We start from the raw sequence: 24975 nt of genomic DNA, 5'->3' as shown, positions 1-24975 counted from the left end.
AGAGCCAGGCGGATCTCTGTGAGTTTGAGGCCAGCCTGGTCTTCAAAGCGAGTTCCAGGAAAGGCGCAAAGCTACACAGAGAAACCCTGTCTCGAAAAACCAAAAAAAAAAGAGTGCTTGCTCCCTTAGCAGAGGACCCAAGTTCATTCCCAACATGCAAATGGGAGCTCAGTCACCGGTAACTCCAGCTTGGGCGGGTAGGGGCGCACAGGTTCTTCTGGCCTCTGTGGGCAATATTCATCCTTTTTATAAAACTTAACTGTGGACATTAAAGTGCCTTTTCCATGAACATGTGTACATAAACGGAGATCTCAGCACCAAAAAAACACCAAAAAGAACACTTGCCAAATAGCTATCACAGGTGCATTTGCTTTGCCAAGTATTCCTACTTGGCAAATTTCAGTTGGTGAAAAATTTCTTTTTACCCTTCCATCTTTATTACACATTTTTTTTCTAACTTTTTTTTTCCCCTAAACACCCTTTCAGGGCTGGAGAGATGGCTCAGCAGTTAAGAGCACTGGCTGTTCTTCCAGAAGACCTGGGTTCAATTCCCAGCACCCAAGGGGAGCTGACAACTGTCTGTAACTCCGGTTCAAGAGTACGAGACACCCTCATACAGACATACATGCAGGCAAAACACCAGTGCACATAAATAAAAGAAAAAGGGAGGGCTGGAGAGACGGCTCAGAGGTTAAGAGCACCAACTGCTCTTCAGGAGGCCCTGAGTTCCCAGCACCCACATGGTGGCTCACAACCATCTGTAATGAGATCTGGCGCCCTCTTCTGTGTACATAATAAATAAATCTTAAAAAGGGGGGGGGGAGAGAATATATTTGTATAATTAATGATTTCAGGGATTCTAAATTCTTAAAGGTATCTTCTATACAACTTTTGTTTGTGACACTGGGTTGAATGCAATGGCCTTGTGCATGCTAGGCAAGTGCTTGTACTGCTCAGCTATATATACTCCCACACCTATAGCAATTTAAAAAATAAAAGCCTTTTCACATGAACACCTGATTTTCAGTTTAATTTCACCCAGTGCATTCATTAAAATGATCAGTTTCTCCATAAGTTAGTTTAATTACTACTTCTAAAACTGTAGACCGAGAACAGATACATGCCATTTTTAATTGGTTAAAATTTTACCCACATGGTATATATAGCTAGAACAAGAATTCCCAGCCTCTCTGAGCATCCGTCCACTTGTAACAGTAAGAAAAAATGTCTAAAACAAATTTGGGGTCTGACCCTACTCAACATTACCAAGCAGGTTCCTAATATTCTTGGGGAAAGCTTTTTCAAATACACAGTGTCCTACCCACAAGACACATCAGCATTTCTTTTAACTGTTCTGCATTATTTATGAGCTCTAACATCATCAGTAACATTGTGAATAGTACCCTCATCCATGAGCTGCATGCAAGACTTGTTCTTATCTTAGGACAGTGTTGAAGGGTCACAGTGCACATGGTTTTGAGGCTTTTAATGTACTTATCAAGTAATCTCCGGAATGACTTGAGCAAACCTACCCATTCCATGTTGTTTGTTACATCAACGAAGTGGACTTTGTGTTAATGAAGAACCTAATCCAACCAAAACCCCATTAGATTCTCACCAACCAAGGACACACTTCTACTAAGAAAAGGAAATACAATTTCTTTTGAAGAGTCGCTCAGCTTTCTCCCAGTAAGATAACCAACAGAAACACTTCCCAAAATAAGAAGGTTTTGGTGCCAAGAGTCCAGCTCAGTGGCAATGCATGCCCAGCACATGGCCCTGGGTCCCACTGACAGCACCGAGTTGGGGGGGGGGGGGGGGCACAGTGTTTTTCTAAAATAAAAATTAAAAAAAAAAAAAAAAATCAGTACCAAATGACCAAAATGTTTTATTTGACTAAATTCAGATTCATGCATAAGCATGACAGTCTCTCTCTCTCTCTCTCTCTCTGTTTATCAGACTTTGGCAATTAAAAAAACAAACAAACAAACAAACAAACAAACCAAGCAGCCTTGTACAGAACAGTGAGAACGCCAAGGATGAGGAGTCCACAGCTTTACTGTAGGATATATATATATACACATATATACATATGTATATATTTCTGAAAGGCCTCTCCTCTGTTGGCCCTGTCAACTCTCGGGTCAGCTCAGAAACACAGGACTCCAAAATCACTTCTTCACTTCTCCAAGGTCTTCGATGCTGTCATCATCCACCTGAAAGACACAGGTAAAAGAAGTTCAGGAATTGAGGCAAAAATTAACAAAGAAATGAAGTGACTTGCTTTAAAAATCTTGTTTCTACGGGTGCATGCATCCTGTGCACTTACCTCTGGCCACTTTTCCTGAATGACATCGATTATGTCATCTGTGAAGTCTCCCTGAATGATGATCTCATCCTCTCCTGTTACTGAGGCACCACAGGAGAATTTTTGAGCAAAAAATCTTTGTGCTTCTTTGAGATCAATTTCTGTTTTGGTTTGTTTTTTAGAAAAAGAAGGGCAAGACTATAATTGGAATTGGACAACAAAGATATTTCAATTTTAACATATATTTTCAAGGTCATGCAGTCTCAGTACATAAAACAGCATCCTCCACAGTACTCTATAACATAGTAAGACAAAAATGGCGAGACAGATGGTGGAAGGGGGCGGGGGGAGACGACGACGACACTGAGACCAACCCTGTCTAGAAAGAAAACAGAACGAATCCAGGAACACATTACTTCCAAGATCACGTTCATACATGCTTTAGTTCTTTGTAATAGAAAACCGACAACAGAGAACCAAACCTCTATGCCTAAGTCTGTTTTGTTTACAGAGCCCCGCTGACCTTGAACTTCTGTCTTAGCTTCTGTGGTGGTTTGAATGGGAATGGTTCTCTTAGATCATGTGTTTAAATGCTTGGCCCATAGGGAGTTGCACTATTAGGAGGTGTGGCCTTGTTGAAGGAAGTGTGTCACTGTGGAGGTGGGCTTTGAGGTCTCATATGCTCAAGCTATGCCCACTGTGACACACAATGTCTCCTGCTGCCTGTGGATCAAGATGTAGAACTCTCAGCTACCTCTTCAGCATCACGTCTGCCTGAACATGGCCATGCTTCTCACCATGATGATCATGGACTAAACCTCTGAAACTGTAAAGCAGCCCCAATTAAATGTTTTCCTTTTATAAGAGTTGCTGTGGTCATGGTGTCTCTTCACTGCAATAGAAACTCTGACTAAGACATTTCCCAAGTGGCAGGATTACAGGAATGTGCCACCTCAACAGGATAACCTTAATATTTAAAATGCAGTTTAGTGAAGTGCTGTGGGATGTTCTGTATGGCAAATGTGTTGCTGATTAGTCAATAAATAAAACACTGATTGGCCATTGGCTAGGCAGGAAGTGTAGGCGGGACAAGGAGGAGAATAAAGCTGGGAAGTGGAAGGCTGAGTCAGAGAGACACTGCCAGCTGCCACGATGACAAACAGCATGTGAAGATGCCGGTAAGCCACGAGCCACGTGGCAAGGTATAGATTAATGGAAATGGTTTAATTTAAGCTGTAAGAACTGTTAGCAAGAAGCCTGCCATGGCCATACAGTTTGTAAGCAATATAAGTCTCTGTGTTTACTTGGTTGGGTCTGAGAGGTTGTGGGACTGGCAGGTGAGAGAGATTTGCCCTGACTGTGGGCCAGGCAGGAAAACTCTAGCTACAGTGATGTATTTTTCTTTTTTTTTTCTTTTTTTTTTTTTTTTTTTTTTTTTTTTGGTTTTTCGAGACAGGGTTTCTCTGTGTAGCTTTGCGCCTTTCCTGGAACTCACTTGGTAGTCCAGGCTGGCCTCGAACTCACAGAGATCCGCCTGGCTCTGCCTCCCGAGTGCTGGGATTAAAGGCGTGCGCCACCAACGCCCGGCTGTATTTTTCAATCTGTACATTTTGTATTGTCACACACAGAGACCTTAGTTTACATTTTTACACATCTTCCAGCAACTGAAGGGCTCTGAACAGAACTCCCTGCCACTACCCACCTCCCCTCACTCACATCTCTACAGTCATTCCCAGAGATAGGCTATTTTTCAAACCTCTCTCAAAAAGGACTGCCTCTCTCCAGCAGTCAAGTCTTACTTAGCACTCCTGATTCTATGCAAATATATTCAAGCAGCAATCCCCTAAGAGCTGGGCAGTGGTACATACCTGCAACCCCAGAAACTTAGGAGGCTAAGCAGTAGTTTGAGCCCAGCCAAGGCAACATAGCAAGACAGCTTTCAAAAACAAAAAGCAAGCAAATAAAACCAAGCAAAACCACCAGATTGGGGGCAGGGGTGGAGGTGTGCTAGTGTCTTCTTTTTTTTTTTTTTTTGGTTTTTTGAGGCAGGGTTTCTCTGTGTAGCTTTGCGCCTTTCCTGGAACTCACTTGGTAGCCCAGGCTGGCCTCGAACTCACAGAGATCCGCCTGCCTCTGCCTCCCGAGTGCTGGGATTAAAGGCGCTCGCCACCACCGCCCGGCTGTGCTAGTGTCTTCTATGAAAGACTTTAAATGTTAATTCTGAAACTATAGTTAGAAATATAAAACCTGAGACTTAGCTGAATAGGAAAAGTCCTTGCCTAGCATCTGGGAGGCCCTCACTTTTAATCTCCAGCAGGGGACCACTAGGCAGGTGGTACACTCCTATAAACCAGTACTTTGGAGGTGGAAGCAGGAGAATCAGAAGCTCAAGGTCATCCTTACCCTTCATTACTAGCAGAGCCAGCTTGAAATACAGAAGCCCCACCCACTCTTTTTTTTTCCCTTGAGACAAGGGTTCACTATGTAACCCTGGCTGACCTAGAACTACCTATGTAGACCAGACTGGCATATGCCTGCTTCTGCCTCCTGAGTGCTGGAATTAAAGGTGGAGTGCTGAAATTAAATCACACCTGGCAACCCTGCCTTTAAGAAAAACAAAACAGAAAGAAAAAAAAAAGTAAAAAAGAAAGAGTCTTGTGCTGAACATGGCACATGCCTGTAATCTCAACACCTAGAAAATAAGGTGGGTGGACTGCCTGAACTTCACAGCAAGCTCCAGGATAACCTGGGCTACAAAGCAAGACCTTGTTGCCACGGCCACCCTCCCCCCCCCCAAAAAAAAGTCCAGAACTGGGGGCCAGAAAGATATCTGGCTGCTCTTACAGTTTCTCTGGGTCCAATTCCCAGCACTCACATGGTGGCTCACAACCATCTGTAACTCTAGTCCTTGGGCTCCGGCACCCTCTGTGGGCACATGGTATACAGACATACATGCAGGTGAAACACCTACACATGTAATAAAATAAATAAAAATAGAAAGCCGGGCGGTGGTGGTACACACCTTTAATCCCAGCACTCGGGAGGCAGAGGCAGGTGGATCTCTGTGAGTTTGAGGCCAGCCTGGGCTACAGAGCGAGTTCCAGGACAGGTACCAAAGCCTGTCTTGAAAACAACAACAAACAAACAACAAAAAACAAAACAAAAAAAAACCAGAAAGGCAAAACCTCTTCTAGTATATTCTTGGCATAAACAGATATATGGAAGCAGTGATGCAGCTTCCCCAACGTCACAAAAACGAGCAAACAGCAGAACTATGGTATTTCATGATACAGATAAGACTCCAGTTTATACATCTAAGCAGATATATTCCAGGCTGTAAACAAAGGAACAAACTAAAACCTCAACTCACCAAAAGTTGCAAGACCACACACTCTCGTCACGTATTTCTTCTTTGCTCTGGGAATTTTGGCTATCGTGACCTTCTGTGGTACTGTCTTCTTCTTCTGTTTTATCTGACCTCTTCCACCTTCATTAAGAAAGAGATCACATCAATTGCTTCTCTTTTCATAATTGTAAAACATACAATACTGAGTCTTTAGCTTTGTGTTCAAGCTCCTTTTCTAATTTACAAAATCACACAGGCCACTTACTCAATAAACATTTATCAATTAGTACTTACTATGTGCCCAGCACTGCACTAAGGACTGAGGATGCAAAGATAAGCAGGAAGGACATAGTTCCCACCCTCCAGAAACTCACGATCCATTAAAATGAGTGGGGGTGGGAGTGTTAAACCAAACATGGTGGTGCAGGCCTATAGTGCCGGCACTCAGAAAGTGAGGGAAGCCGGGCGGTGGTGGCGCACGCCTTTAATCCCAGCACTCGGGAGGCAGAGCCAGGCGGATCTCTGTGAGTTCAAGGCCAGCCTGGGCTACCAAGTGAGTTCCAGGAAAAGGCGCAAAGCTACACAGAGAAACCCTGTCTCGAAAAAACCAAAAAAAAAAAAACCAAAAAAAAAAAAAAAAAAAAAAAGAAAGTGAGGGAAGAAACTAAGTTCAAGTCTGTTGCAGGAGAATTGTCACTATAGCTGTTCCACTGTGCCAATAAAGCAACCTTGAATCTAGGACAAAGTCAGCAATTGGCTGACCCGGATTAGACATAGTTCTTGGAGGACTTTGGGAGTGGAATTTCTGAGGTTGGAGGTTCCAGAGAATATGGAGAGAGGGTCAGCCAATCACTCCACTTTCCTTAGATTCTTCAAGTCTTTATCTCAACTTCTGACTCTGGAGTTTTTATACCGGAATAAATTAGGTAATCATTTTTTATCAGGAAGCTACACAAGTCCAGCCTGGCCTACTTGGTAAGACCAAGTCTTAGGGGCCCATGGGTGTGTCATCAAGTAAAAGTGCTTGGTGTCAAGCCTAACGACCTGAGTTCAATCCCCAGAACCCACATGATGCGAGGAAAGAGCTGGCTCCTGCAGACTCCTCTGACCTCCTCAAGTGTATACTACTTTCCACACGCAATGAATACTTTTTGGTTTTGTTTTTTTTTTCAAGACAGGGTTTCTCTGTGTAGCCTGGCTGTCATAAAACTCAAAGCTCGACCTGCCTCTGCTTCCTGAGTGCTAGGAACAAAAGTGTGGGCCACCACTGCCTGGCACAATAAACATATATATCTATCTATATATATAGATAGATAGATATATATGAAAAATAAAAAGGACAGAAAATGTTTCCTATGGAAGTGAGTGTTAGAGACCTGAGGCGTGTTCAGGTCAAATGACTGGGAAGGTACAAGACAGACATCCATTCAGTCCAAGAGAAAATGAATCTGGGAAGCATGCTTGTCTTACTGAAGCATGCTTATGGGTACGGAGTACAGGAGGTCAGAAGTCAGTAAGAACTAGAGCCAAGCTCAGCAATGACTACACTGGACAAAGAGACGCCACTCAAGACAGAAAGAATGAAAGAATGGACTCATGGTTATGAAGATCAGGTCAGCTCTAGTGTGAACTGTAGAAAGAGAAGCAAATGCAGTTCCCGCATTCACTCCAGCAAAAACTAATCAAACTATAAACCAAATATGGCATTGGGAACAACTATCAGCTGTAAAGAGCAGGAGCAAGAGAAAGGTCGGATTCTAGGACTGTTAATGGGAGCAGAGCCTAATACAGTTCTCAGGTTTCCAGCTCAGGCGATAGGATAATTGAGCTACATCTGCTAAAATGGGGGAAATAAAAGATCGATTCAGGACTCGGTCAATTTAGCTTAGGAAGTCTTCATTTGTGGTATCTGTGGGGACCATGCACATTTCCAGCCTGACATGGGCCAGGTATTACAGGTATATAGTGTAGCAGAAGTTAGAGATACAATAGAAATATCCTGGGAGAATGAACAGAATGAGAAGGTAAGAGGACCTAGGACAGGGCCTGGGAAGTTACTCTGAAGGGACACCAGGAAAAAAAAGAGATCCTTACAAACAGACAAACCAGGGAAATCCACACTTCAGAAAGGTTCAGGTGCTTTTTTTTTTTTGTCTTTCAAGACAGGGTTTCTAATGTAGTCCTGGATGTCCTGGAACTCACTCTGTAGACCAGATGGCCTCAAACGCACAGAGATTCAACTGCCTCTGCCTCCCGAGTGTGGGACTAAAGGTGTGCAACACCACACCACACAACACCACACCTGGCTTTCATATGTTCTTTCTACTTAGCAAATACCAAGACACTGGTGACTTTTACCAGAGCAGTTTCAGAAAAATTAAAGTCAGGTTAAGCAGGCTGGAGTGAGCGGTGAGTAATAAATGTAGGGGGTGGGAGGTGAGTCCACTTTAGTAAAGGCATCTGGCTAAGAATGGGTGAGAAAAGTAAGGAAAAGATAGCAACAGACTCTTAGCAGAGACCTTATAGATGTTGTAAGTAGCATGGGTAGGGCCTTGGGTTCAATGTCCAGCACTGGGGAAAATAAGGTGTGTGTGTATGGCAAAAAACTTTAAAATATTTATAAGCTGCGGCTAGAAAAATGGCTCAGCAGTTAAGCACACTTGCTGTTTTTAAAGATGACCTTAGTTTTGTTCCCAGCACCCACATGACTGCGAATAGCCACCTGTAACTCTAGTTTCAGAGATCTGACCCCTAATGTCTATCTTCTTTTTTTTTTTTTTTTTTTTTTTTTTTTTTTTTTTTTTTTTTTTTTTTGGTTTTTCGAGACAGGGTTTCTCTGTGTAGCTTTGCGCCTCTCCTGGAACTCACTTGGTAGCCCAGGCTGGCCTCGAACTCACAGAGATCCGCCTGGCTCTGCCTCCCAAGTGCTGGGATTAAAGGCGTGCGCCACCACCGCCCGGCCCTAATGTCTATCTTCTATGGACAATGCATGCACACAGTATACAGACAGGCAAAACACCTATATGAATAAAATAAAAATAAATGATAAGCTAATTTTACTCACAAAACAATTAATGAGGAAGAGATGGGTAGGGACTAGGTGCCATAGCATAAAGAATCTGTTTTAGCTAGGGGGTTGTGACGTACACCTGTAATCCCAGCACTTGAGAGGCACAGGCAGGTGGATTTCTGTGAGTTCAAGGTCAACCTGGTCTACAAGGGAAGTTCCAGGACAACCAGAGCTGCTACACAGAGAAACCCTGTCTCAAAAAAGAAAACTTGTTTTAGAGAGGAGAGAGCTAAGTGTACTAACAGCTCATTCCACTTCAACAGAAGGAACCTTCAGCAGGCTGGCTGTGTTTTAAATGCACACAAACACGCTTTTATTTTGAATCTGTTTTGTTTTGTTTTTCCTTTTCAGACAGGTTTGTCTACGTACTCTGGCTGTCCTGGAACTCAAGGGATCTGCCTGCCTCTGCCTCCCAAGTGCTGAGATTAAAGGTGACCAGCTGGTTTTTGCTTTTTGAGACAAGAGTCTCATTATGCAGCTCAGGCTGGCCTCGAATACCCACAGTTCTCTGGCCTGAATCTCTCAAATACTAAGATTACAAGCATGAGCCAGCATGCCCAGCTCACGTTAACAGGCAGAAGCTCTTTACCTTGGAGCCCTCACCACTCCCCTATCCTCTACAGGAGGGATGTTTGCATAAATCAAACGTGGATCAGCTCTCTTACCTCTCTTTTGTTTTTTCTTCTCCTCCTCTTCCCCTACTGTTCCTTGACCTTCACTAATTCCAGCTTCTGGTTTCGGTGAATTTTCTGGATAGAAAAATAAAATACAAGAGCATGAACATCATTTTAATACTAATATTAAAAAAAGAAATCACACGATGAGGATGTGGCTCAGGCTAAAAAGTTCTGAGTGCATAAAGCCCTAGGTTCTGTTCCCACTTTCATTCCAGCACTGAGGTAAAGGCATCAGGAGTGCAAGGCCAGGATTTTTCCACTTCCTGAGTCCCCTACCGCTTTGCAGAGGGTCTTTTATTCTGTGTGTCTACTGATGTGTTTCCTCACCCCCAATAAACACCATTCTTCAACTGCTGATTGTCTGCAATGCTTGAGATTTCTCTGCTGCTATCAGATTTTTATTTACTTTTAATTACTTAACTGACAGAGAAAAGAAACCTGATCAAAACTCCTAGACTGCATCATTTTGGGGGGGTTTGTCTCAGATTTCTTTTGAGGACCACTGACAGTGGTATTTCTTACTGGAAACACTGCCAATAGGCCTGCTACAGTATTCTACTGTTTCTGGTACACGGTCCAGGCAGCTACAAAATTATGCCTTGTCTTCTTAAACAAAACTTATGTTAACCATGACGCCAAAATTCCTTCCTGTGATAACCTGTGTCTTTTTTTTTTTTTTTAATTTTATTTATTTATTATTTACAGTGTTCTGTCTGAATGTCTGTCTGCAGGCCAGAAGAGGGCACCAAATCTCATTATAGATGTTGTGAGCCACCATGTGGTTGCTGGGAATTGAACTCAGGACCTCTGGAAGAGCAGCCAGTGCTCTTAACCTCTGAACCATCTCTCCAGCCCGATAACCTGTGTCTTAAATGTTCCCCATGAGGTTACAATAAAAGAAACTCAAAGGCCAACTTATAAGCTTAAACTGGCTTGTTTGTTTTGGTTTTCGGAGGCAGGGTTTCTCTGTGTAGCCCTGACTGTCCTGCAAGTCACAATGTAGACTAGGCTGGCCTCGAACTCAGAGATCCACTTGCTTCTGCCTCTGGACAGCTAGGATAAAGGTGTGTACCACCATGCCCAGCTTACTCCTTGAACTACTTTTTTTTGGATTTTTTGAGACAGGGTTTCTCTGTGTAGTTTTGGTGCCTGTCCTGGATCTCGCTCTGTAAACCAGGCTGGCCTCGAACTCACAGAGATCTGCTTGTCTCTGCCTCCCGAGTGTCGGGATTAAAGGCGTGTGCCACCACCACCCGGCTCCTTGAACTCTAAAACCTGATAAAAGAACTTCTCCACAGTGTACATACAGTAGACAATGGTGGCAGAGAAATCATCAGTCTCATCAATACCTGTGACAGAGCCTGCCAAGGATTCCTTAGATGGTTTTATATGTTCTCTTCCTCTACTAAGAGTAAAACTGCCCCAGCTATTTTTCCCACTACACTCTTAGTAGGAATTACAGTGTACTAACAGATGCTACCCAACTAGTATGACAAGCTCCAAAGATACACACCATCACCAAACGGCTGTCTTATGCTCTAGCTCTCTGCCATTGGTTAAGTTTTGTGGCCCCTTAGACAGACTCTCTTCTGAGGCACTCTGACTGCCGCCCCCATCATCCTCCTTGAGTCCCCTAAGAGCAGTAAGGGTGACCTCTGAGAGAAGGGAAATTACAAGTTAGGCAGACAGACAGTGAAGAGAGGACACTGCTGGGTAATAAAGGTGGCGAATTCCTAAAATGGCCAGCTTCCTCCTTACCCTCCAGACTTGAGACAAAAGCCCAGCAGCTTAAAAGGCTCTATAAGAGAGGCCTTTGTAGGCCTTGGTCTCCCACCAGCAGGCCCCCTGCTAATAGACTAGCTCAACAAGTTCAAAGCCTGCTCAAGATATGCCACACAACAGTTCTGAGCCGACCAACCATCCTAGCTTTCTTCAAGCCAAATTAGGGGAGGAAAATTCTTTAGAGGCTTTAAAACACGAAAGTGTGTGTGTGTGTGTGTGTGTGTGTGTCTGTCTGTCTGTCTGTCTGTTGTCGTCATCCCCCCCCCCCTTTGCTGAGGTCTTTTTCTTTTTTTTCTATGTGTCTATTGCATTTGTGTGTTTCCTCACCCCTCTAATGACCCCTTTCTTCAACTGTTAAAAAAAAAAAAAAAAAGAGTGGGTGGGGGTTCAAGGTCATTCTCAGTTGCAGAGTAAGTTTGAGGCCAGCCTGGGCTGCATGAGATCCATCTCAACACAAAACAGGGCTGTAGCCGGGCGGTGGTGGCGCACGCCTTTAATCCCAGCACTTGGGAGGCAGAGCCAGGCGGATCTCTGTGAGTTCGAGGCCAGCCTGGACTACCAAGTGAGTTCCAGGAAAGGCGCAAAGCTACACAGAGAAACCCTGTCTCGAAAAAACCAAAAAAAAAAAAAAAAAAAAAAAACAGGGCTGTAGAGAAGGCTCAGTGGCTAAGGCACTTGCTTTAAACCTTAACAACCTGAGTTTGTGACATGGAAAGCATAGCTCCCACAGACAGACAGACAGACAGACAGACAGACAGACACACACACACAAACATAGCGTTTTTTTAAAGTTTACCTCTGAGCAACCTAAGTAAATAAAGCATCCCACACTAGCTGAATATAGTATCTACAAAGCAAATGACTATACTATACTCTAATGAAATTGAACTCTGAAAGTATTACAGTAAGTGCTGCAGTCTGGCTATGTATCCTCCAAAGGCTCAGGTGTTAAAGACTTAGTCCCCAAGAAGGTGTCACTGTTTTAAGGGGTGGGGCACAGTAGGAGGGTTTAAAGTGAAGAGTGCTATGGTCTAGAAGGAGACAGTCACTGGGGACTTCAACTTGGAGACAATGGGACCCAGTTCTTTCCTTTTTCACTTCCCAGTCATGAAGTAACTCCTGCTGCCTTAGTACAGGCCCAGACCAAGAGGACCACAGTGATGGACTGACATCTTTTGTTTTTTTGAGACAGGTTTCTGTCGTCCTGGCTGTCCTGGACCAGGCTGGCTTCAAACTCACAGAGATCCATCTGCCTCTGCCTCCTGAGTGCTAGGATTAAAAACATAAGCTACCACTCACTGCCCGACTGGACAAAGATCTTTAAACAGAACCATAGGCCAAATTAGCCTTTTCTCTTTGTAAGTTTATTGTATCTACTATAGAGATGGTTAATAGAGAACAAAATGCCCAGAATTTTTATTTATTTATTTATTTATTTATTTATTTATTTATTTATTTATTTATGCATTTGTTTGTTTGTTTTGGTCTCAAACTCACAGAGATCCATCTGCCTCTGAGTGCTGGAATTAAAGGTGAGCACCACTTCGCCTGGTTGAGGATCCACCCCTCTGCCCCCCCAGGACAGGGTTTCTCTGTGTAACAGCCCTAGCTGTCCTGGAAATCAAAGAGATCCACCTGCCTCTGCCTCCTGAGTGCTGGGATTAAAGACATGAGCCACTACCGCCCGGCAAGGATTTTGTTTTTTAAGACAGCATTTGGCAGGAGGATCAGGCCAGCTTGGGCTACATAGGGAAACCCCATCTCAAAACAAAACAGGGGCTAGAGAGAGATGGCTCAGAAGTTAAGAGCACTTGCTGCCCTTGCAAAGTAACTGAGTTTGGTTCCCAACATCCACATCAGGTGGCTTATAACTGTTAATTCCAGCTCCAAGGAGATGTGACACTTCCAGCTTCCTTAGACACCTGCATACAACTATACACACACCTACTTTAAAAAAATAGTAATAGCTAAAAACAAAAACAGAAAGAGAAGTCAGGTGTTGTAGTGCATGCCTTTAATCCCAGCACTCAGAGGCAGGCAGATTTCTGAGTTCCAGGACAGCCAGAGCTACATAATGAAACCTTATCTCAAAAAATCAAAACACAAAACAAACACCCCACAAAACTCTGCCTCAGCCATCCAGATAGTAGGATTATAGGATACATCACTATGCCCAACTCACAAATTATGACTCTTTTGTACCCATGTGAAAGGGAAGTAAAACACATAGGTCAAGAAAATTTCTTATGGGGCTAGAGAGATGGCTTAGCAGGCAAGGGCAATTGTTATTCTTGCAGAGGACTTGGGTTCGATTCCCAGCATCCACTTGACAGCTCACAAAGATCCAGCTACAGGGGATCTTACACCCTCTCTCTGCCTCCATCAGGCACGCATGTGGTGCACAGACATATGTGCGGGCAAAACACCCACACACACAAACTAAAAATAAAATCTAAAAAATAATAATAAAAGGAAAAAAAGAAACTTTAATCTTTTTTATTTTTTTACATTTATCAAGTTCTGGCCAGAGTTAAATGGTGTGATTGTCTCAAAAACTAAACAAAATAGAACCTGTGTCTTTAACACAGAAACAAAAGTAAAATACAAACAACTTGTTATTAACATGACAGCTGGTGGAGGGGTCAGGCCCCCGGCCTGCTGTGAGCCATCCTCCCTCACACTGGTGGCATTCTCCTACTCCTTTGAGGAAAGCACTCTGTGTAAAATTGTCTTTATTTACTCTGCAGACAAGAGGGCACTCACAGAACCAGTCAATCCTACTTATCTCATTGTCAGTTTAGAATCTTCACACTGATCCTGTTAACATCTGCTCCTGGATGAGACACGCTTCTACGTCCCTCTCCCAGTCATAAGCATGTCTAGGCAGGTCATGCTCAGGGTTGAAATGCAGGAGCTAATTACAAGAGCAGCCTTTAAGTGTTCTCTTCAACAAAGAGTGACTAAGTAAGAAGCTATTATCTCCAAAGGTCTTAACCAAGGACAAGAGTGTTTGCCTCATGTATATAATACAAAAACTGAGCAGCAAAGAGAGGGGCAACATGGGATGCACTGGAGTGAAATAGGCCTGTCTGAAGCCTACCTTTCCTTGTTCCTGCTGCCTTTTACAAACCTTGTAAGAGAAGCCATCAATAAGAGCTGCGAAATCTGTTCCTGTCTGTGACACCCCAGCAACCATCAATTCCACTGAGATGCTTAAACCCTAGCCCGAGTGCCCCTCTTCCTCACACCTCACATCCAATGCTGCTCTAAACAGCCTCATTCTCTAACCAGCTCTGAGCACCCTCCACCCACAATTGCCATTCTCAGCCAAGTTGTTTACAAGAAAAATATGAATATATATTTGCCCCTAAATCATTCACTTTTATGTCAGTTGACCCAAAGATCTATCTTCTCTCTGAATTTAAATAATTTTAAAGTTAACCAAAACTGGTGAAATTGTACAACATCCTGAAAAGAATTTTCCTATCTTTTTCTGTTAGGACTAGGACCCTGGACATGCTAAGTAAGCACCCTACCACTGAGCTACATCCACAACCTCTTTAAGAGACAGGGTCTCCTAAGCTGCCCAAGCTGGCCTTGACATCGCTGTCCAACCTCAGTCGGCCACAAAACCGGGCGGCAGGCCTTTCACCACCAGGTCCAGCTAAACTTCCCTATGTTTAAAATGCCACACATGTATTTGATTCGTTAGTACAGTTTGAATAAAATAAAAACCTATGTTCAAAAAAGGAAAAAGTCCATACCTACAGTCAGTTTTGCAAACTCATTTGGAAAATTCTTCTCTAGCCATTGTCTACATTTAGCAACATCAGGCATATATTCACAGTACTGGAAGGGAAGGAGAAGAACAAACTGAGTGAGAAAACGTGCATTTCAACCAATGTAATTAAAACACCCCATACACTTGATACACACAGAATGCAAACTACACACATACACTCACTATCTCACTATGTAGCCAGGAAGTCTCTTAAATCTAAATCAGGGTACTGGAATTACAGGCCACCATGTTCAGCCTCACCTGATCATCCATAGGAAATCTGTAATTCAAGTAGGAAACATCCTTTAAGATGTTCCCTGCTTTGGTCACAAAGGGCCTTCATTATTTTCCTGACTTGTCCACAGAGCTTGACTGAGGAAAGTCTTAAACACAATTTCTACTCCTCATTCTTCCTCTGCTCATGCATGTTAAGTCTTGGCTTTCAGGTTACTTTTGCTTCCACCATCCGACTACTCATGAATTCCATACAAAAAATCTAAAGCACACAGCCAAGTACAAAACAGATGTACACACGGGGCTGGAGAGATGCTCATCGGTTAAGAGCACTTATTGCTGTTGCAGAGGGCCCTAATTCAGGTCCCAGCATTCACATGTTGGCTCACAACCACCTCCAACTCCAGTTCCAATGGATCCAATGCCTTCTTTGACCAGAGGGCACTGTATGCACACAGTACACACATACATATGATGCACACAATACACATAAATAAAAATACATAAGTATTTTTAAGAAAAAAGACATCTATAATCACAGATACTCAGGAGGATTAAGGAAGGATTATTTGAGCACAGCTGAGTTCAAGGCTAATCTGGGCAACATAGCAAGACCCTACATTCATTCATTCATTCATTCTTTCTTTTTTTTTTTCTTTTGAGACAGGGTTTCTCTGTGTACTCTTTGCTGTCTTGGAACTCAATTTGTAGACAGGCTGGCCTTGAACTCACAGAGATACGTCAGCCTCTGCCTCTGGACTTCTGGGATTAAAGGCATGCATAACTACTGCCTGGCTCATTTTTGGTTATCTGAACAAGGTTTCTCTGTGTAGCCTGGCATCATTGAACTGAGACCTGCCTGCCTCTGCCCCATGAATGCTGGGACTAAAGGTATGCACCATCACACCTGGCTAAAACCCTACTTCAAATGTCTAATTTATAAGATTAAAAAGTATTCTGATCCAGGGCCAACAAGATGGCTCAGTGAGTCCATGTGCTTGCTACCAAGCCTGAGAACTTGAATTTGATTCCAGGAACCCACATGATAGCAGAGAACTGACTCCTGTAAGTTGTCCTCTGACCTCTACAAGGGCACTGTGGAACATGTCACTTACACTTACTTACACACACACACACACACACACTCTCTCTCACTTAAAAAATTTTAAGTATTCTGATTCAAAGTTCTCTACAAAAGATTGAAATATTATCAATTGATAAGAAATGAAAAATAGAAGAACTCTCAGATTAACTCTAAAAAAAGAGTGATCTCACATGCAGAAAAAAAGAGAACAAAAAAACCTAACAAGTAGGACTTACCTCTGTTGGTAATGAACAGACTAGAGAAATGGAGAGAAAAAAAGACGTGAAATGTTAAAACCATGACAACACGGGAGCCTCATACTTTCTACCTGACAGAGTACTTCAATTTTTCCCTTTGGTTTTTCATTTCTTTCTCCTTTTTAAAGACACCTATGTGTCACCACTTCTACTTTTCAATCGAATATTCTACTTGAGAGTTTTCCCTTTCTTAAGACCCCAAGAATACTCAGTATCAGCCAGGAAGCACACACTGGCTTCAAACTTCATGACCTTGCTGCCCTGGCCTCTTGGGTGCAGAGATTACAAGCGCGCACCACCTGCCTTCAGACTTTTCTGTACCACTCACTTTTCAAATACTACTGTGCAAAGATTTCTGGGTAAAAGGCTTAGTAAACCAGGTGTGTAAGGCAGAGGCTACCAAAAGGTGCATTTAGAGTCCAGCCTTATCTTTGACTCACACAAGCACTCAACAAAAAATGTTGTTTCACAGAAAACCATCATATAAAAACCTATCACCAAAGTCTTACAACGACCCATTTCCTTGTCAACTTCCTTACTTCACACTTCACAAAGACCCCCCCCCCTTCCTCAACTTCTAATCTATAGCTGTGTTAGTATCATGGACTCTGTGTTTCTACTCCCTAAGCGATTCTCGACCATGTGGGTCCCAAGGACTGAACTCAGGTCATCAGGCCTGGTAGTCAGATCCTTTACAACTGAGCCCACTACTCCAAGTGGTTCTTACACATGTGGATCTTAAACTCCCTGGGGGTTAGTTAGAAGCACCCCTTCCTTCAGTAACTGTAATGCCAGTACAAAAGCAGGACAGGAACTGAAGAAAGTTAACTTTTCTCAAAAAGGTTAAGGACTAGAACAGAATGATCTCGCGGGTAAAGACACTTGTAGTCAGTCTAAGCCTGATTCCCTGGGTTCAAGTACTGGAATCCTCAAGAGAGGGAGAATTAACTCTCAAAGCTGTCCTCTGATCTGAGCTCTGCTCTCACACACACAAAATAATTCAATTAAACCTGAGATTAGTAACTGTTCACCACTGGCACAGATTGAATAGTGTCAGCCTTTCAAAAGCCACTTCAGAAGTGACATACATGGGGGGAGGTTGTCTAGATTGTAGATCAGTTTATTGCTTCTCTCACTCATGAAACCCTGGGCTCAATCTCTAGGACCCCCATAAACTGGGCACTGTGGTACAGTATAGTTATACCTTTAATCCCAGCAGCTGGGAAGCAGAGGCCAGCCTAGTCTCAAAAAACAACAGAAGAACACCTTTTTTTTTTTTTTGGTTGTTGTTGTTTCAAGACAGGGTTTCTTTGTGTAGTCCTGGCTGTCCTAGAACTTAATCTGTAGACCAGGCTGGCCTCAAACTCAGAGATCGACTTGCCTGTGCTGGCTTGGAACTCACTATGTAAATCAGGCTGGCCTTGAATTTCTGGTGACCCTCTTGCCTCTGCCTCCTTGGTATGTGCCATGATTAGCATTTTGGTTTGGGGGTTTTCCTTTTTTGGGGGAGAGGGGGAGCAGTTTGAGACAGGGTTTCTGTGTAGCCCTGAATCTTTCAACAACCTTCCTTTCTCCACCTCCCAAGCGCTGAAACTATAGGCCTGAGCCACCATGCCCTGCTTCATCTTTACTTATTATGTATGTACTTGCTATGTAGACCAGGCTAGTTTGTGTCTGTCTCCTGAGTACTGGGATTAACATGTGCTTCTCTTCCTTAATATGTCATCTTTTTTTCTCAGCTTACACACATTACAACACAAATCTCCAAATCTTACAGAAACCTAGGAAGAAGTGAAGTCAGAAAGCACACTCTGGCCCCTGACTCTCATGACCAGTACCGTAACAAAACACAATTAACCCTATGTAATTTCTTCCTTTTTCACTCTGTCCCTTCAAGTTTTAAGACAGGTTCTATGCAGCCCAGGCTGGCCTGGAACTTTGAAATCCTCCTGACTAACCTTTGTTGAGTGCAGGGATTACATGTAGATTCCTGATGGCCCTCTCAGGAAGCCTGCAAACATGGCTGTGTACTGCCCTTTCCCTAAGCACCTCCCACCTCCCTTAAAGCCTGTGCTTAGGATTTACAGTAGAACTGTTTCCTTGCTTCTCAACATCTTCCCTGGGAAAACACCTAAGGGGAGTTGATGCTGATACAGGGGAGGGCCCAGAGGCTCTGGGGCCCAGGCTTGAGTGGCCATAGTAACTTCCTCAGAGGCTCTGCAGCAGTCTCTAGGGTCATGATGGGGACCAGGACTGAGGCCACAAGGAGTACTTTTACTCATGGAGTGAAGACCAAAGGCAAGAAGGGAACCCCTATCACCAAGCTGAGCCACCTGGTCAAGGATGTGACCATTCTCCTTTAAGGAATCAGAACATTGACTTTCTCCTGGGACATCCCCTAAGGAGATGGGTTCTGAAGACTCCTGAGGTAGAAGCACACTCACACTGGCCCACAGACCAGAGTCAAGGCATTTACTGCCACTGGGGACCTCAACAGTCACACTAGTCTGGAGCCTAAGTGCTCCGAGGAAGTAGCTGCTGCCATCCAAGGAGTCAAGCTTTCCACCAGCCCTGTGCAGAGGACACAAGAACTGCACACAAAGTGACAGGCTGCTGTAGCTCTGTACTGGTGTATCTCATCTCCACTAGCAGAGACACTGGCTTCTGTGTCCAGGACGCTGGTACCAATGGCCAGTATTGATAACCACTGTACTTCAGGCAGGGACTGCAGAGCCACCTGGGCAATTTCACCAAGGCCACCCTGGTACCATCTCCAAGACCTTCAGCTACCTGACCCTCTGGAAAGAGACTGTGTCCATTAAAATCTCCCTATCAGGAACTTACAGAATAGCATGTGAAAACTCAGACCAGAATCTCCATGCACAGGACCCAGGATTCAACCATGGCTACCACACAGTTTCTCTACAATAAGCTAATTGAGCTTATTTAGAAAGAGAGAGAGAGAAAGAAAGAGAGACAGAGAGAGAAATAAAGGTTGGGGGCTGATAGCTCAATGGTTAAGACAGCTTACTACTCCTACAGAAGACCCAGGTTTGATTCCCAGCACCCACCGGTGGCTCAGGACCACCTGTAACTCCAGTTCCAAGGGATTCAATGCCCTCTTCTGACCGCTATGGGATCCTGCACACCTGTGGCACACATACATCCACTCAGACACATATGCAACCCCATTTAAAAAAAGTAGTTAGGCATGGTGGCACCTATCTTTAATCCTAGCACTCTGGGCAGAAGCAGGTTGATCTAAGTTCCAGGCTAGCCAAGGCTACAAAGTGAAACTCTATCTCAAAAATAAATAAGTAACTAAATAACAAAAAGAATGAGTGGAAGATGACTGGAAATAAATGTCTTAGGCTTTCCTTGGTGATAGGGTGGGGGTGGGGTGGGAAGCAAAACAAAACAAAACCTGTTTCTTACTAAACTCCAACTCGGTTTTGTTAAAAAGTCCAGGCAGAGCTGGGCATGATGTCACTCACCTCTAATCCCAGCACTCAGAAGCAGAGGCAGGCAGATCTCTGAGTTCAATGCCAGCCTGGTCTACCGAGTAAAATTCCAGGACAGCCAGGGCTACACAGTGAGACCCCCATCTTGAAAACAAAGTCTGGAGCTGGGCAGATGCCTTCATCTTATTCAATAAAGTACTTGCCACATAAGCCTAAAGACTAATCAGGATGGCCAGTAATCTCAGCATCCATGTAAAAGCCAGCACGGGCACAGGACTACAGTTCCAACACTGGGGAGGTGGAGGATCCCTGGTGCTTGTTAGCCAGCCAGTCTAGCTCATCAGAGTGTCAGATTCGGTGAGAGACCCTTTTCAAAAAACACGGTGGAGTGTGACTGAGGAGGTCACCCAACTTTTGAACCTCTGGTATCACATGCATACACACCCACACCTACACACAAAAAACCTTAATTATCCAAACCAGACTTTCCCAAGACTGCCCTACTACCCATCACCCCGACCTCATCTCCTCTCTCCTCAAACAACACCCTTCCTGTACTATAATAATTCAAAGATGCTCAAGGTGCTCATGGGGTAAAGGCACATGATGCCAAGCCAGAGGACCTGAGTTCAATCCCCAGGATCTACACGGTAGACAGAACTAAGGTCCACAAGTGGTCCTCGACATCCACACATGGATCGTGACACAGTGCACACACACACACAAATGAATTAAAGTAAAAAACAAAAAACCAAACATCGGGCGGTGGTGGTGCACGCTTTTAATCCCAGCACTCGGGAGGCAGAGCCAGGCGGATCTCTTGCGAGTTCGAGGCCAGCCTGGTCTACAGAGCGAGAGCCAGGACAGGCACCAAAACTACACAGAGAAACCCTGTCTTGAAAAAAACAAAACAAAACAAAAAAACAAAAAGAATCCACCAAACCACAAAGACAGATGCCAGAGTTAACAAGACCAAATGTGACATTAGGCATAAAAACAGTGAGCAAAAGGCATTTCTTTTCCCTTCCAACACTTGCCTCCACAATAAAGGACTCGAAGGGGGTAATCCGAATCTAACTTGGCACTGTTCCTCGTGTCGCCTTTACAATCAGCCCCACTGGATTCAGAAATGTCAGTAGCCATCTCACAAACCTGCAAGCAAAGTAACACAACATCACTATTTTGGAGCTCGACCCCCACCCCGAAGAGCAGCATTTGGGCGCAGTCTTCGCTCTCACGATGTACCCCTGCACCCCGAAGCTGTTTCGATTCTACTAAAAAGGACCCGAGTTTCACTGGATGCACAACATCACGATCCGTTCGTTCTAGGCTCGGCTACCTGCTCCACGGATTTACAGGGGGAGCAAGAAGCAATGATGGGCCATGAAGGCTGAGCGTTGGGGGCGAGGGCAAATGGGGCACCCGAGAAAAAGAGGAAGCAGTTGGGGGGAGGGACTTCAACAGAGACCGGGCAGGTCGGAGGCTGACACGGGAGGGATGCAAACCAGTCACTCGAGGCGACCAGAATGCAAGGTGCGGCGACAGCAAAATGCCAAGGGAGGGAGAGCGAGCCAGGGACGAGGCTGCAAGTGCCACGGCCTGGGCTGACAACACCGTGGGGGGCGCAGAGGGACCGGGAAAAGGACAGGCAGCCCTCAGGACGGCAGACGCTAAGGGGAGCTCCCGGGGACCGCCACGGGAGGCCCCCATGTGGGCGGGCGCGGAGACGCTCGGGCCGGCCCCCTTCCTCCGAGGAGCTCGGCCCGGCTGCCCGGCCCCCACACGCTCGACCAGCCCCTCAGAAGCCGCGCAGAGGCGCGAGCGCTCGTTACCCAGCCTGGCGCACAGCCCCCGCCGCCTCCGCTCCCGCCAGCTGAAGCGACACATGCAACTCGGCGGCCCCGGCCACACAGCAGCCCGAAAGCCGTCCGGAGGCACGCTCGCGCGAGACAATAGGCCTTTATCGCGAGATCCCGGCAGCCGCTAGGCGGATGTCGCGAGAAGCCGGAGGGGGGGGGGGGGCAGTGGGTGGGCGGGGCGAAGAGGGAGGGCACATGCGCCCTGCGCCCGGGTGGAGGGGCGGGGCCCGAGTGGCGTAGAGGCGGGCGGGCGGGCGGCCGGTAGGTGGCGCTCGCTACCTATTGGCGAGGCGGAGCCGGCGGCTCCGGAGGTCCCTGCGCAGCGGGGCGTGGACTGGGCTGGCGGAGAGACCATTGAGTCACAGGTGACTCCCTATTGGTGATGTGGGCAGCCTCGCCCCAGTGTCTGGGCTACATCCGAGAGTCCCAGCTACCCACCAGCCTGATGGATAAGTCAGCCCCTCCGCGGAGAGATTGCGGCTGGATGAGACACTTGGGTTGCTTTCCATGACTCTTCCCCAAATTGGAATTATTCTTGCAGGGATCATATCATTTACTGTTTACATTGGCCTCCCCCAGGCTGACAGCTCTTAGGATTTGTGCCTGTCTCACCTTCTGCGTGTTCCCTTACCGGAATGTATGCGTCCCGTCTCAGGGTTTCTGGTTTTAACCACACACAGCCGTGCCTCGGTTTCGCTTCCTAGTTTTTATTTTGGGGAAACCCCTTCATCTACATACTCACCCCAAGTCCCAAGAACACTTTCAGAGCTCAGAAAGAAAGGGCCTGGGAGAAAGACAGTTGCTCTTCTGCATTCACCTCCGTTCCAGAGACAACTTCATCAGCCACTGCCGCCATTCCTTTCATTTTCTGTTTACAGCTTAGTTTGCGTGGACTTAGCTGTCCAAAACACTCTTTACCAGAGAGTCCTCCAGCGTGGCCTCCCACAACGTTCTTTGGGTACCGGGAATTGAACCCAGGGTTTTGTGAATGCTAGGCAAGTGCTCTGCCACTAAGTTACAGCCCCTGCCCTCTAATAATATTCTTAAAAATTAAAAAAGAGCATTCCAGCATTTCATGATGCATATCTTTAACCCTAGCGCCAAGGAGGAAGAGATCTCTGTGAGTTCCAGGCCAGACAAGGCTACCTCGTAAATAAAAATTTAAAAAAAAGCATTCCAACGTTTCATGATGCATATCTTTAACCCTAGCATCAAGGAGGCAGACCAGGCAAGGCTACCTCATAAGACCCTGTTTTAAAAAATAAAATTGCCGGGCAGTGGTGGCACACGCCTTTAATCCCAGCACTCGGGAGACAGAGCCAGGTGGATCTCTGTGAGTTCGAGGCCAGCCTGGTCTACAGAGCGAGATCCAGGAAAGGCGCAAAGCTTCACAGAGAAACCCTGTCTCGAAAAACCAAAAAAAAAAAAATAAATAAATAAATAAAATAAAATAAAATTAAGATGGGTGGGGTGGCGCATGCCTTTAATCCCTGCAGAGGCCGGTGGATCTCTGAGTTTGAGGCCAGCCTGGTCTACAGAGTGAGTTCCAGGACAGCCAGGACCACATAGAGAAATCCTGTCTCAAAAAGAAAAAAAAAAAAAAATGCACACTTTTAGCCAGACCTGGTGGCATATGCCTGTAGTCCCAGCACTCAAACAGCTAAGACAGAATTGCTGTGAGTTTGAGGTCATCCAAGGCTACACAGTAAGACCAGTGTTTAAAAAAGAAAAAAAAAAAACAGAAAGAAAAAGAAAAGCACATTTTAAAAATCAACACCAAGATTCAGGGCTGAGGGCGTGGCCCAGTTGGCCAGCATGAAAACCTGGATTAGATTCCCAGAATTCATGTCCAAAGCCAGGCATGGAGACCAGTGAGCTGGCTTGGTGGACAGAGGGGACCTGCCACACAGGCCTAGCAACCTGAGAGTTTAAAATTCTTGGAACCCACATAAAGTTAGTGGAAAGGAGAGAAACAACCCCACAAAGTTGTCCTCTGACCCCCACATGTCTTCCATGGCACTCCTATTCATATAAAAACACAATAAACAAACAAATATTTAAAGCCAGATGTGGTACTCCATGTGTATAATCCCTGTGCTGGGGAACTGGAGACAGGGAGATTCCCTGAGACTCACCGGACATCCAGCCTACAGTAGTTGGTGAGGCCCAGACCAATGAAGAGACCTTGTGTCAAAGGAAGTGGACAGTTCCTTAGGATGACACTCAGTGTTGCCCCTTACCTACTCACACACACATATGCACACGTAAGAACATGCATATACCCATTAAAACAGAATGTCAAATGGCCATGGATTGTTAGCATTAGCCAGTTTACTCGGCAAAATTTAAAGGTACATAAAATAATTGTGCACGTGGCAGTCAAAGGCTTTTAGATGTGGATGCGATGACTTGGGAGTGAGTACTTGCCCAGTCCTTTGTGTCTGAAATGCCAACGTCCTCGAGAGTTTTTATTCACACTTTGGTCTTACTCAGCTTTGTCCAGAAGGGGGGGCTGTGTAGGCTGTTGTTCCAGCTTCCTGGTCCCTAGGTTCTAGCTCGGTGTTCAGCCAATGGGAGGCAGCCATGGGAGCAGCTTTCTCCCACCCGGAGCAGCATACCTGTCCGTAATTGGGGTCCTGTGTCCCTTCACCTCACTCCTACCGTTTGCCCCCTTCTTCCCTGATAGGGGCCCCCACTGCCTGGGATTCTGTGATGTTGCACCCACTCTGGGTCTAGCCTCAAGCTCACAACCCTGTGACCTCCCCGCTCCGTCGCAACAGTTTCACCCCACGTGCAAACAATGTCCAGAATTCAGTTTTCCTTTACTTTGCACTCTTACATGGTGGTTCTGTTTTTTTTTGGCTGGACGCTTGACATTGGAACCCAAGTTTGCATTTTTTCCAATCCTAACACACAGTCTTAGCTCGTAGGTATGGTCAGTGCCACTCCAGCTGCTGGCAGAGTCTTCCTGAGAGATGTGGTCTTCTACTCACGTGCAGCCCTTCTCCTCAGGGGTCCGGGATGTAGCTTGGTGGCACGAGCCATTGCCTAGCCTGCAGGACAGTCTTCCTGAGAGATGTGGTCTTCTACTCACATGCAGCCCTTCTCCTCAGGGG

General features: G+C 45.3%; 1 protein-coding gene across 2 annotated transcripts; it reads right to left on the bottom strand.

Annotated features, from left to right (window-relative positions):
• Positions 1–1868: 1868 nt before the first annotated feature.
• On the bottom strand, positions 1869–21964 carry Denr (density regulated re-initiation and release factor). Of its 2 annotated transcripts, XM_052755420.1 has the most exons (8): positions 21833–21964; positions 21038–21152; positions 16519–16538; positions 14948–15032; positions 9390–9473; positions 5679–5795; positions 2330–2469; positions 1869–2216 (listed from the first exon to the last, which is right to left on the bottom strand). In XM_052755420.1, exons 2-8 carry the CDS (start codon positions 21141–21143, stop codon positions 2172–2174), a joined length of 597 nt encoding a protein of 198 aa, XP_052611380.1. In that variant the 5' UTR covers positions 21144–21152; positions 21833–21964; the 3' UTR covers positions 1869–2171. The 2 variants fall into 2 exon arrangements, with proteins under 2 accessions (XP_052611380.1, XP_052611379.1); XM_052755419.1 differs by lacking the exons at positions 14948–15032; positions 16519–16538; positions 21833–21964.
• Between the last annotated feature and the right edge of the window lie 3011 nt (positions 21965–24975).

This window comes from Peromyscus californicus, unplaced genomic scaffold, assembly GCF_007827085.1.
Source record: "Peromyscus californicus insignis strain IS unplaced genomic scaffold, ASM782708v3 Scaffold_2__1_contigs__length_46816999, whole genome shotgun sequence".
In the NCBI taxonomy this organism is placed as follows: domain Eukaryota; kingdom Metazoa; phylum Chordata; class Mammalia; order Rodentia; family Cricetidae; genus Peromyscus; species Peromyscus californicus.
Note: the sequence above shows the minus strand (reverse complement) of the source record. Positions and strands in the feature narration are given on the sequence as shown.